At 52.6% G+C, this 14,276-nt stretch overlaps 1 protein-coding gene across 1 annotated transcript; it reads left to right on the top strand.

Annotated features, from left to right (window-relative positions):
• Positions 1-6,789: 6,789 nt before the first annotated feature.
• Positions 6,790-7,907, top strand: LOC148218292 (olfactory receptor 14I1-like). The gene is made up of 2 exons (XM_088157868.1): positions 6,790-7,234; positions 7,897-7,907. The coding sequence occupies exons 1-2, from the start codon at positions 6,790-6,792 to the stop codon at positions 7,905-7,907; spliced, it is 456 nt and encodes a 151-aa protein (XP_088013994.1).
• Positions 7,908-14,276: the final 6,369 nt, after the last annotated feature.

The following is a 14,276-nucleotide window of genomic DNA, read 5'->3' as shown; positions in this document are numbered from 1 at the left end:
TCTCCCCCGTTTTCTGAAACCGTTTTCTTTTCAGCGACGGAGGCACGTCGGGGTTCACCAAATGTCGGAGAAGGGAGACGCGGACACCAGGTGGTGATCAGCAAAGTCTCGTTTATTGATACGCAGAGTGGCGATTAAATACAGTGCTTAATTAGCTCATGCATAGTGCAAAATCTGAGCTCATCATTGGTCTAGCTGTGCGACTTAGCTAAGCACTTCGGCATTCATGTTTTTCTCAATTCTGCGTGTCTTCCTTATCTCAAGGACACTGTATCCGTGAGACTGAGGCCCACTTTGCTAGCTTTACTAAGTTGATCTGACTATGGCCTTTTTCTTCCAGCTATTCCTGCACCAGGCTCTCTACAGCTAGCTGCAATTTCCCTGATTCCCCTTCAATTTCCAAACTGGTATATTTTCGAGCAGTTTCCTTAAGCCTTTCTAAGAAAGCTGACGGGGACTCATTTTTCTCCTGCTTTACTGAATACAGCTTGGACCAGTTTAACGTCTTAGGTATCCCGCTCCGTATTCCTTCTATCAACAATTCTTGATAAGCCTTAAGTCTATGGTAACCCCCTGTTGAATTAACATTCCACTCTGGATCCTCCCGCGGCACCAAATCGTTTAATGTACCATCCGCTATTTGCAACCTAATCATTTCTCATGCCTTTTCCCTCATAGCTCTAAACACCATCTCTTTCTCAGTAGAGTCCATTATTGTATCCAGTAAAACCTGTAAATCATTCCAGTCTGGATTCTGTGTTTTAATCATCATTTTCACTACCCTTGCCGCCCGTTCAGGATCCTCCCGATAAGCCCCCACAGACTGCTTCCAAATTAACAAATCATTAGGAGAAAAAGGAACTTTCACCATTACTCGTTCCCCGTGGGGTCCGACCGCTTCCCGCAACGGAGCCATCAATTGTGCATCCCTTTTTCCCTTCTTCTCCCGCCCGCTACGGGTCCTTTCACATAGAGGAGTACGCGGCTTATCAACGACTTTTCCTTTCTCTAAATCCCCCCCTTTTTCTTCCTCATTCACCTCTTCGTCCGACTCACTCGATTCACTCTCTTCCGGGGGGGGTGCACTAGGTGCTACCAACAGAGAAACATCCTCCTCAGGGTCTGACAACTTAACAGAATACTCCTTCCCTTTCTGCCACCCTTTGCAGCCCGCACAACCATCTGTTGCTGTTTTTAAGACCATGATGCCACACTCCTTCTGCCACTCTGGCTTATTTTTCAAATAATAAAACAAATCAAGATACGGGATTTCTTCCCATTTCTCATTATTTTGTAAGAAATGCATAAGAGGAGTTATAATATCAGGATTTAGAGTACCATTTCGGGGCCATTGCATACCCTCAGGTTCGTATTGGGGCCACACATGATTACAAAAATCAATCAATTTCTTTTTACTCAGTTCTTGACCAAATTTCCCCACCTTCCAATGTTGCAACAAACAGCCCAAGGGTGAATCATTCGGAATTTCCATCCCCGAACTAGCCAGAACTTTAAAGGTTTTAAAAGGCATCATAACACTCACACTCACACACTTTACTATTATTTCCACACTCACACACCCTTTACCACAATTCTTGCCTTTCTCGTCGCCGCGAGTGGCAAGTGCTGGATCTGCGCAATCACTGTTGCGTCTGACGACCAGCGCCTAGGCTTCCTTTTCCACAACCTTTAAGACGTCCTTTGCCCCCGGTGCGGGATCACCGTCCCGTCTTAATCGGCGGGCTTTCCCTTTCAATAAAGAATAAAGCACCTTGCGGGCTTACCTCACAGTCGTCCGTCAGGCGCGGGGTCGGGCACGGGTTGATGTCTCCCCAGAAATCACCTGGTGCCGGCGTGGAGTAGATCAGCTCGCGAACCGCCCCTGCCGCCTCCGGAGTCCTGCCGCGGTCGCCAAAACTGCTGCCCGAAACCCCAAGTAAAACACAAACTAACAGAGTGCCAGTTTATGCGGTGCTTTATTCAGGGCCCGGGGACCTGCGGACTCGCGTCCCAAGTCAGGATCCCGCTGGTTCCCTTTTTAGAGGGTTTTTTTATACCCTTTTTACAAATGGTTTATGTGCGGAAGTACACATTCTTCTGTAGATACATTCACCTTGAAGATAGCATTTTGGCGTCATAAATCCTACATGGTTGCTTATCTTAGGACTATAGTGTTCTCCTCCTCAATCTCTCTCTGGCGCCACTGCCTCAGGACTATAGTGTTCTCCCCCTCAATCTCTCTCTTATGCCACTGCCCACCACCAGTACTTTATTTATGTTTATACTTTAACCTTATCACTAACGGTTCTGCATGCTCTCAGCACAGCACATTCTTAAGTTAGTTTCCCAGGGCCTACTCTGGGGACTGCAGTCTTCAAGCCTTAGCATTACTACTACTATTATGGTTTATACACTTTATATTCTAATATTCAGGATTTCTGGTCCATACGGTAACACATTCAACCCAACAGAACCCACCAGCTCCCACTTTAGGCGAGGGACAGGGTGGAAAATTTTGGGGATCTCGCAAAATTGGGGGAGTTTTTTAGGGAATCCCTCACCTTCCTCCAGCCTTCCAGGGACCAGTGCCCTTGCTGTAGTTCCTGGTGGGCATCAGCAGCCACAGGCAGTGTTGCCAGGCTGAGAAGTTGGAGAAGCTGTGGCTCAGCAAGGCCCTGGTGAAGGCCAGCTCGGCCTTGAGGTCCTGCCTGGCTGCAAGTGCCTACCAGTGTTCCCAGGTGTGGACTGGGAAGGCACCAGTATAAATCAGTAAGCACTTGGACCCACTCCCGAGCTCCTGAGGCTTGTGGCAGCAGCTCCCAGTAAAAACCAGTAAGGCCTCATACACCCAAACCCATTCCCAGTGTAGTCTATGGACTCCTAGTGTGGTCCTGGGGCTCCCAAGTTTATACTGGGATGGCACCAGTACAAACCAGTAAGCACTGGGAGTCACCCCTGAGGCCCTGAGCCCTTGGTGACAGCTCCCAGTAGAAACCAGTAAGGCCAGCACAACCTGAAGTCACTCCCAGTAGGTCCCAAGCTCTATCTCAGTATAAATCAGCAAGGCCAGCATCCCCAGAAGTTAATCCCAGTGGAGTGCCAAGCATCCCCAAGCTCCCTCCCAGTATAACCCAGGACACCCCAGTTTAACCCAGTAAAATCCAGAATATCCCAGTATAACCCAGTCACCTTAGGACCACATCCCAGTATAAACCAGCATAACCCAGTATAACACAGTGACCCCTAGCACCCCATCCCAATATAAACCAGTATAACCAAGTATAACCCAGCATAAAACAGTCACCCCTAGTACCACATCTCCATATAACCCAGTACAAATCAGTAACCTACCATCAGCCCATCCCAGTACAAAACAGTATAACCCAGTACAACCAGTACACCCAGCCCTAGGTCCTCCTGGACAGTCACACAACCTCTCCCAGTATAACCCAGTACAAACCAATGACCCCAGCCTTGTCCCAGCACCTCCTGGACCCGATCCCAGCAAAAACAAGTACAAACCAGTACAAACCAGTACAAGCCACTCACAGTTGCAGGGGTCGGCCACCAGGAGGTGCTCGCACAGTGCCAGGTCCTCCCGGCCAGCAGGGGGCGCTGCAGTGTCCATTGTGACCCTACAGAACCAAGGAAACCCCTGTGACACTGCGGGGCCCCACGGAACCAAGAGTCCATTGTGAGACACCTGGGCCACGTGGAGCCAAGGAACCATTGTGACACTGGGGAAACTCATGGGACCAAGGGTCCACTGTGACATTGTGGGGCCTCATGGAACCTGTGAGCCATTGTGACACTGCACGGCCTTGTGGAACCAAGGAGACCACGGTGACACCGTGGGGCCACCTGGAACCAAGAGTCCATTGTGACACTCTGGAACTACAGAGACCATTGTTGAGAGTATGGAACCTCGAGGAGCCAAAAGTCCATTGTGATAGAACATGGCCTCATGGAACCCAAAAAGTGCATTGTGACACTGTGGGACACCATGGACCCAAATCTCCATTGTGACAGTGCAGAACCAAGGGCCCTTTGTGACACTGCAAGGCCTCAGGGAACCAAGGAGTCCAAAGATCTCAAACATTTCTTGCAGGGTTCTGCCTTGGGGAAGGGGAAGCTGCTTGGTGGCACCTTGGCTTTAGCACACACTAATAGAAGGTGTCTGTTTTCAATGGGGATATTAAGGAGTTGTAGATTGCTTCAAAACAAAAAAAAAAAGGGTGGGGGAGGGAACACTCCTTTTGGCCTGTGTGCAGCCAGTTCTCCAAGAAAAGCAGGTCCCAGGTGAGTGAGGACAGACAGGATGGAGTTGGGGAATGTGCAGCAAGGTTGTCCACACTGGGTCAGACCTCAAGGCACAGCTTCTGTGAGCAGGCCAGACCTGAGGAGAGAGCCTGCATCAATATCAACCACAGAATGCTGGAATGACCTCTGCTCGAAAGAAAATAACAATGAAATACAGTCTTCAAAATAGGAATGTGTATTTCTTAGAATCACTTGGAAATATTTCTCCATAACTAGATTTGAAAATATTCGTAATGAATGAACTTCACCAGAGGGAAATCAAGGCAGAGCCATGGTTTGTCAGGACTTGCTTGATCCCAATCAGCCCCTTGGTGCATTTGTTGCTGGGGCCTTGAACCTCAAGGCCTGAGAGGAGATTGCACAAACATTTCCAGGAGTCCAAGGCAGAAGAAAAACCCAAAGTGTCTCAAAGCATTAATGGGTCTCACTGAAGTCCATCCCCAACACAGGCTCCTCATGGACTCCTTGGAGGAAAGAACTGGATGCCAGGATCGCCAAAAACCCTCTCAGAGAGTCAGAGAGGAATGGAAAATCCAAAGTACCTTTGAAAACCTTGAGTATCTCAATGTATTATTGAGACCCACTGAGTGTCAATATAAAGCTCTCAAGGGGACTAATTAAAGTAGATAATTGGAGCCATGATTGCATAAACTACTAGAAGAGTTGGTGTCAAAAGGGAACCTCCAAATACCTTAAAAAAACTGACATATCTTGAGGCATTAATCAGCCCCGCTGAGTGTTGTTACTGACAAAGGCTCTCAAGAGACTGATTAAAGGAGATAATTGGAGGCCATGATTGCACAAAGCTTTCAGAGACTCCAAGGAAAAAGCAAAACCCAAAGTCCTCTGAAAAACCTGCAGTCCCTGGGAGCATGAAGGAGCCCCCAGGGCCATTCCTGACCAAGGCTCCCCAGGGACTCGTCCCAGCACATCCCTGAGGCCACTGGGATGTGGGGGGATGCTGAGGGCAGGACAAGGGGTGACAGTGGCCAGCCTTGCTGGGGCTGTGCCAGGAGGCCCCAGTGGCTCAGGACAAGGTGTCTCCTCCCAGCCCTTGGTGGCACAGACCCTGCTGTGCCCCAGGGCACCAAGACTTGGCTTCTCTTTGTCTCCACCTGTCATCTCTGCCTCCAATTTCCTGCTGTGACTGGAACCTGGGGACACTTTCTCAGTTGTGTCCCTCAGAGGGAACCATTAAAACTTTAGGAAACTTCGGAGTTTGATTGTGACTTGGAGTTCTTGAGAGGTTTCTTCAGCTCCCACTCAGGGACTGATGCTCAGAGATTCAGCCCCAATCCCCAAGAGGGTCATTAAAGTGCTTGTGCTGTGTCTGTGCTGCTGAGCTGGGCTGGGCTCCTGGCTCAGAATGTGATCCTGGCAACCAAGAAGAGCTTCAAAAACACATTTCTCTTGATGAGCAGCTCCTGTGCACAGCTCAGCAGGGCTGGGGCGCTGCCTGCAGCCACCCCAGGCACAGCACAGAGGCACAGAGAGCTTCAATCAGTCAGGGCTGGGAAGATGCTCAGAAGTGCCTGGGGCAGAATCACTCCCAGCCCTTGACACAGGAAGCCTCTGGCTGCAGGACAATGCAGCTGCAGCTCCTGCAGTGATCTCCTCAAGCTGGAACATCCCAATGCCTGCAGACTGTGTGAGTACATTCTCTGATGATCTCTTGTGCAGAGCAGCCAGGGGTGCCCAGGGCTGTGGTGCAGAGCAGGGTCCTGCAGCCCAGGGCGCTGTGCTGGGGCAGGGACTCTGCTGCCTGCCAGGGACAGCTCTCAGCCAGCCCTGGGAGCTGCTCCCAGCACTGGGGGACAAGATCTGGGTGGAAGGAGACAGCTGGTGAGGCTTGGAAATTTTCTTCTTGTGTAGTGAGGATGCTGCATTGTTCAGGGCTGCTCTCAACATGATATTTAACAGCAGAACATTTCCAAGTAGATTATAGAGGGAACACAGCTAGTCAGGGGCTGCATAAAAACTAAATTCCAGCTTTTTTTAATCGACTGCTCTGTGTTGCGTAGATGGGAAATTGCATATAGATATTAATCGCTCAGTTCAGGTTGGGAAAAATATAATATTTTTTCTTGGATCTTAATAAAGCAGTCAGTCACAGAAATCAGCAGTTACAGGCAGCATCAGTGTCAATTTTCCAGCCTCCTCAGGGTTGCTGTGATGTTGCCATCAAAGCCTGCAGAGGCAGAGCTGACCCTGGGCAGTGCCCTGTGCTGGGAGGGGTCTGCAGGGCAGAGCTGAGCCCCCAGGGCTGGGCTGGGCTCTGGCAGCACTGGCAGGGCTCAGCCCTGGGCACAGGGAAGCAGCTGCTGGCAGGGACAGCTCCAGGCAGCAGAGCCCTGGGCAGGCAGTGGGGGGAAAGTGCCACCAACCTGGGCTGGGATATTTCAAGTCCTCTCCAAACTGAACTATTCCATGATTACTTTTCTTACAGATCCCCACGCCAAGACACAGCAAATGTCCAACAGCAGCTCCATCAGCCACTTCCTCCTGCTGCCATTGGCAGACACGCGGCAGCTGCAGCTCCTGCACTTCTGCCTCTTCCTGGCCATCTCCCTGGCTGCCCTCCTGGCCAACGGCCTCATCATCAGCGCCGTAGCCTGCGGCCACCACCTGCACACCCCCATGTTCTTCTTCCTGCTCAACCTGGCCCTCACTGACCTGGGCTCCATCTGCACCACTGTCCCCAAAGCCATGCACAATTCCCTCTGGGACACCAGACACATCTCCTATGCAGGATGTGCTGCTCAGCTCTTTTTCTTTCTGTTCTTCCTGTCAGCGGAGTTTTCCCTCCTGACCATCATGTGCTACGACCGCTACGTGTCCATCTGCAAACCCCTGCACTACGGGACCCTCCTGGGCAGCAGAGCTTGTGCCCACATGGCAGCAGCTGCCTGGGCCAGTGCCTTTCTCTATTCACTGGTGCACACAGCCAATACATTTTCCCTGCCCCTGTGCCATGGCAATGCCCTGGGCCAGTTCTTCTGTGAAATCCCACACATCCTCAAACTCTCCTGCTCCAAATCCTACCTCAGGGAACTTGGGATCATTGCTGTTAGTGTCTGTTTAGCTTTTGGCTGTTTTGTGTTCATTGTTTTCTCCTATGTGCAGATCTTCAGGGCTGTGCTGAGGATCCCCTCTGAGCAGGGACAGCACAAAGCCTTTTCCACCTGCCTCCCTCACCTGGCCGTGGTCTCCCTGCTTATCAGCACGGGAACATTTGCTCACATGAAGCCCCCCTCCATCTCCTCCCCATCCCTGGATTTGTCACTGTCAGTTCTGTACTCAGTGGTGCCTCCAACCCTGAACCCTCTCATCTACAGCCTGAGGAATCAGGAGCTCAAGGCTGCAGTGTGGAGACTCATGATTGGATGATATCAGAAACATTAAACTGCTGGCCAGTTTTTGCAAATCACTTGTAATAAAAGTCATCTTTGATACTTCTTGATGGTGTGGTTGGGGGTTATTTTTCTTTTGATTCAATTTGATCATAGTGTTCTCAAGAAAACCAATTGTTTGTTCCATTTTTCATTTTAATTCTCTCCAACTTTTCTGTGGCCACAGACTGCACCTAAAGGAGATGTGCTCTTGGTGGTTTAAATTAAATAAAGGATCTCCCAGCAAAGATTTCTCCAGAGATGCCCCTTTTGTTCCCTTCTCTGGAGCTGCAGCAGCAATGTCTGTGTGCAGAGCTGGGGGCAGATCAGTGCTGGCACAGCAGCTGTGCCCAGCAGCAGCAGCAGCACTTGGTGTTGCCAGTGCTGCTCCCGTGCCACTGCCCCGCTGCCCTCCTGGCCCTCGTGTTGCTGCAGGGCCTGAGTGCTCTCGGGGCCGGGCACAGCCCTGGGGGTGGCAGTGCCAGGGCTGCAACAGGGACAGGCCATGGGCACTGCTGGGGCAGCGCTGATGCCTCAGGGCAGGGCCTGGGGGCTCCAGGCTCCTTGGCCACGCTCTCTCCACAACACTTGGCCAGTCCAATGCTGAGCACAGAAAAGCCCCAGGAGCAGCCCCAGGCTGGCCGTGGGCAGGCTGGGGGCAAACAGCATGGCTGGTGCTCTGCAAGCTCCCTGCAAGGGGGACACCCTGGCAAGGAGCAGCAGAGCAGGGGCTGATCCATCCCCACTGCGCTGGACACCCCAGGGCAGTGTCCCAGAGCGTCCTCATGCACCTGCCAACAACATCCCCCCTCTGCAGCCCTGGCCTCTCCCCCAGCTCACACAGGAGCCGCATCCTTGCAGGCACACACACGGCAGCACCGGCTCAGGAGCCCCTGTTTGCATTGCACACAGCAGGGTCAGCACCCTCATGGTGCTGCTGTGGGGACATGGAGCTGAGTGAGCACAAATGCCATCAGCCCCTGGGGCCAGCAAGGGCTGGGGGACGGCAGGGAAACCACTTAGTTTTGTCATGGCCTCTGAAGTCAGCCAGAAAATTTGTTCCCCTGAGCTGTGAGTTTCCTGTCCCACTGCAGATGTTGTTGCTCAGAGCCAGGGCTGCCTGGCAACCACCCCCAATCTGCCCTGAGCATTTCCTTTGTTTCACCTTTGCTTTCTTTACTCTTTCCTGATCCAAATTTTTTCCTATTGCCCAGCCCTGTCCCCTCCCTTGCAAACAGCCCATCCCTGTTTGCCCTTTCCTCTCTGGCCTCACTCCCCATTTCAATTCCTGAGTTGGCACCATGGGAACGTCCCTTGGGGAACAGGATCATCCTCCAAGTGCTTCAGGAATTGTCTGCAGGGTCCTGCAGTGCCTCGTGCTGCTCCCTTGCCAGAGGCACCACAGGCCAGGGGGGCACATCTGGGCTGCTGTGTCTGGGTGTGGGGCTCCCTGTTGTGGGCAATGAGGATGGGCTGGAGAGGCTCTGCAGGACTGACAGGATGGGCTTTGGGGCTGTATGGAGAAGCTGAGGGACCTGGGCTGCTGGACCTTGTGAAGAGGAGGCCCAGGACTCATCCTGGAACAGCTCCAGGGGTGATTTCAGAGAATCACAGAATCAGCAAGGTTGGATAAGACCCTGGAGATCATCACGTCTCTCCTGTGCCCTGACACCACCTTGTCTCCCCTGAGCCCTTTCTTCTCCAGGATAAACAACCCCAGCTCCCTAAACCACTCCTCACAGCACTTCTCTTCTAGACCCCTCACCAGGATTTTTGCCCTTCTCTGGACACAATCCACCCCCTCCATGTCCTTCCTAAACTGGGGAGGCCAGGAACTGGACACAGGACTCAAGGTCCAGTGTCAGCAGTGCTGAGTACAGATGAAGAATCACTGCCCTGCTTCTGCTGGCCACACCATTCCTGATCCAAGCCAGGTGCCATTGGCCTTCTTGGCCACCTGGGCACACTGCTGCCTCATGTCCAGCCTGCTGTCCATCAGTGTCCCCAGGTCCCTTTCTGCCTGGCTGCTGTCCAGCCACTCTGTCCCCAGCCTGTAGCCCTGTAGGGGTTCTTGTGGCCAAAGTGCAGGTCCCAACATTTCATCTTGTAAAACCTTACCTTGTTGGATTTGGGCTTTGGATCCAGCCTGTCCAGGTCCTTGTGCAGAGCCCTTCTACCCTCCAGCAGATCAACACTCCCAGCCTACTTGGTGTCACCACCGTTCCATGAGGCTCTAGAGTGTCACAATGGTCTCCATGATTCCATGAGGCCTCCCAGTGTCACAGTGCCCCTTTGGTTCCATGGGAGCCTTTGGTGTCACAAAGGCCCTTGGATCCTTGGGCCTCAGAGTTTCACAATGGCACCTTGAGCCCTCAAGCCCCTGCAGTGTCACAGTGGATCCTTGGTTCCATGAGGTCTCTCAATGCAGCAATGCTCTCCTTCTTCCACAGTGTCACAATGGTCTCTTGGTCCCAAGAGGCACCACAGTGCCAAATATGTTTCCTTCATTCCAGGGGTCCCTGAGGAGCAGCACTGGCCCCTTGGTTCCATGGGGCCTGCAGTGTCACCATGGCCCCATCATTACACGAGGTCCCGCTCTGTCACAATGCTCTGCATGGTTCCACAAGGCCCTGCAGTGTCACTGTGGCCTCTTGGTTCCATGAGGGCTCCGAGTGCCACCATGAATTCCTTGGTGCTGCAGGGTCACAATGGAGCCCTGGTTACACAAGATCCTGCAGTGTCACCAGGGCCCCTGGTTCCATGGGGCTGCAGTGTCACAATTTTTCCCTTAGTTCCAAGAGTCCTTGCAATGGAAAATTGGCCCCTTGATTCCATTGGGCCCCAGGCTCTCACAAGGCTCTCCTTGGTTCTGCAGTGGCACAATGGCCCCTTGGTTCCACAAGGCCCTGGTGCCTCACAGTGGCCTCTGTGGTTCCACCAGGACCCAGACTGTCACAATGGACTCCTTGCTTCCATGTAGCCCCACAGTGTCACAGTGGCCCCTTGGCTCTGTGGTGCCATGTCATACACAGTGTCACTCTGGTCCTCTCAGTCCCACGAGGCCCCGCAGTGTCACAATGGCCCCTTTCTGCCCAGGGCCCTGCAGTGTCACAATCATCACAGAATCACCCAGGCTGGTAAAGACCTTTAGAGCAGCAGGTCCAACCTGTGACCCAACACCACCTTGTCACCCAGACCATGGCACTCACTGTCATATCTAGTCTTTCCTTAAACACTTCCACGGACAGTGACACACTCACGCCCCTTGGCAGCCCAGTCTAATACCCAATCACCCTTTTTGTGAAGAATATTTCCTAATGTCCAGCCTAAACATCCCTTGGTGCAGCTTTAAGGCTGTGTCCTGTGTCCTGTGCTGTTCCCTGGGAGAAGAGCCCCATCCCAGCCTGGGTGCCCCCTCCTGTCAGGGAGCTGTAGAGAGTGATGAGGTCTCCCCTGAGCACCCTCCAGGATAAACATCCTCAGCTCCCTCAGCCACTCCTCACAGGACTTGTGTTCCAGACCTCTCACCAGCCTTGTTGCCCTTCTCTGGACACGCTCCAGCCCCTCCATGTCCATCTTAAATTGGGGGCCCAGAACTGGACACAGCACTCGAGGTGCTGCCCAACCAGTGCTGAGCACAGGGGAAGAATCACTGCCCTGCTCCTGCTGGCCACACCATTCCTGATCCAGGCCAGGTGCCATTGGCCTTCTTGGCCACCTGGGCACACTGCTGGCTCATGTCCAGCCTGCTGTCCATCAGTGTCCCCAGGTCCCTTTCTGCCTGGCCCCAGTCCAGCCACTCTGTCCCCAGCCTGGAGCACTGCAGGGGTGATTGTGGCCAAAGTGCAGGACACAGCACTTGGTCTTGTTAAACCTCACCATGTTGGATTTGGACCCTGGATCCAGCCTATCCAGGTCCCTCTGTAGAGCCCTCCTACCCTCCAGCACATCCACACTCACACCCAGCTTGGTGCCATCTGCACATTTGCTGATGCTGCACTCAATGCCCTCATCCAGATCATCAATGCAGATATTGAAATCCACGCTGGCTGGCTCTGATCCCTCAGACATCCTGTAGGTGCCCTGTGATGGCACTCAAGGTGATCTGTTCCATCACCTCACCAGGCACCCAGGTCAGGCTGACAGGCCTGCACTTCCCCACATCCTCCTTCCAGCCCTTCTTGGGCATGGGCTCACATTGGCACCTCCAGTCCTCTGGCACCTCCCTGCTGAGCCAGCACTGATGAGAAATGATGGAGAGCAGCTTGGGGAGCTCATCCAGCAGCTCCCTCATCCCCCTAGGATGGATCCCATCTGGTGCCAGAGACACCTGTGAGTGTCTGAGTGGCTCAGCAGGTCCCCAGCTGCTTCCTCCTGGATTACAGGGGTTTGTTCTGCTCCCTGTCCCCATCTCCCAGCTCAGGAGAACACTTGTCCTGAGGACATCCTGGCTTATTGTTCGAAACTGAGGCAAAGAATGAGTTAAGTAGCTCAGTGGATCCATGGAGATCATTGTGGCATTGCAAGGCCCCATGGAATCATGGTGACCATTGTGACACTGTGGGGAACCAAAGGGCCATTGTGACCCTGCAGGGCCTCATGGAAACAAGGGGCCATTGTGACACTGAAGAAGCAAGGAGAGCATTGGGACACTACAGGAACCCATGGAAAAAAGGGGAGATGGAACTGATCTGGCTGGATTGGCCTTCTGGGGGACACCTGGCAAGTCTGGCTGATCCTGGCATGTCAAGGGCTGCCTCTCATCAGCTCCTGGAGCACAGGGGCTCTGTGCTTTCCTTCCTAGGGAAAAGAACTCTCTGTATTTCCTGGTGCCCATTGCTGAAAGTGGTACTCTCTGTTAAAACTTCCCTATATACAAGGGTTCTCCCAGCCAAAATCTGCCAGGATAGACAGCTCTGGCTGGCCTTGGCCTCCTGAGGGCTGTCTCTCATCACCCACTGAACAATGGGGCTCTGTGCTTTCCCTCCAGTGGAAACGGACTGCCCTTCTCACCTAGGTATCAATGGCCAAAATTAGGATTCTATCTCCAAGATTGGCTCTATCCAAGGATTGCACCCAAAAATAAGTAGCCAGGACAGGTCCATCTGCCTTATCCTCTGGTGATTTTCTAAGACTATGATCAGAATATTTTCATTTGCCAGCACCTTGGAGTGGGCCCAGAGATTTCTCAAGTTGGGGTTTAAAGGCCTCAAGCAAAAGACACCTATATGGAGCACAGGTCCTCTGTGCTCAGTGGACTGGAGACTGAGGAGAAGAGAGGAGAGCCTTGGGAGGGATTGAAGGGCAGCATCAGAGATGGTGGATCCTTTAGACATAGTAAAGAAAAGCTGGAGAAAGAAAGAATTAATGCAACGTGCAGATGGGGAGGCCTGGACTGGACATGAGGAGAAAGGAATTGCTCTACCAGGGCAGGGTTGTGATGCAACAAGTCCCCCAGAAAGAGTCTGGAGCAGCCCAAGGCTCTGTGTGTGCAGGCAGAGGCAGGCAGGAGGCAGAGCTGTCAGCAAAGGAAGGGGCCAGCGAGGTGGGGCAGCCGGGGGATGACGACAGCCTGCAGGGACAGAGGCGCAGGGCATGGACACCGTAGGACAGCCTGGGCTGCAGAGGCCACAGGGATGGGCAGCAGCTGAAAGGCCCTGACACAGCCAACTCCTGCAGCACTTGGGCCATGCAGGCTGGCCCTGGGCCTGAGGCCAGCAGGGGACAAGTGAGCCTTGCTGTGCTGGGGCCTCATTGCCTCCTTGTCCCTGCTCAGCAGCCTGGCAGGGGCCGCCCCATGGTGCTGCCCTTGGCATTGCACATGCCCAGAGCCCAGTGGCCCGGGAAGAGCCCTGAGCAATGAGGGAGGGACAGGATCTGCCTTGCCAGGGGCTGGGGCTCAGCCCTTGGCCCCTGACATTCCTGAAACAGATCCAGGTGTGCTCGGCATCAGAGACTCCTTTCCCTTGTTTGTCCCCACCTGTCATCACTGCCTCCAGTGTTTTCCTTTTACTGGAACCTGGGGACACTTTCTGAGTCATATCCCCCAGTGGGACCCATTAAAATTAAATAAACTTTTGAGTTTGACCATGACTTTGAGTTCTTGAGAAGCTTTCCTTCAGCTCCCTCTCAAGGACTGATGTCCAGGGACTCAGGGGGGACTGTTGGAAAATCCCAATTTTACAGGGACGGGGAAAAGGAATGGTGAAACATAAGAGATGTAAAATTCAATGACATTTTATCACAAACCAACTTATTTCTTTATTACAATACCTTAGAAATGCTTTTCAGCCTATTAGCTTTTGCAACACAATGGTGCTAATACTTCTAAGACCAATTACCTATTATTCTACCCCATGTGGTCTTGCCACAATGCATTTTTCACAGTTCTAATTCTCCAAAATATCTGGGGTTTTTTGCAGGGCCATTGTTTGAAACTTGTTTCTAGTTCAATCTCTCTCTCAGCAATGTCTTCTCTATTCCATGGCCTTTCTGAGTCAGCACACCTTATCTCAGAGTTTGCATCCAGATGTACAAGACTGTGTGAGCTTTCAGTCAGGCTTTGAG

This window comes from Sturnus vulgaris, unplaced genomic scaffold, assembly GCF_052056855.1.
Source record: "Sturnus vulgaris isolate bStuVul1 unplaced genomic scaffold, bStuVul1.hap1 Scaffold_192, whole genome shotgun sequence".
NCBI classification, from domain to species: domain Eukaryota; kingdom Metazoa; phylum Chordata; class Aves; order Passeriformes; family Sturnidae; genus Sturnus; species Sturnus vulgaris.
Note: the sequence above shows the minus strand (reverse complement) of the source record. Positions and strands in the feature narration are given on the sequence as shown.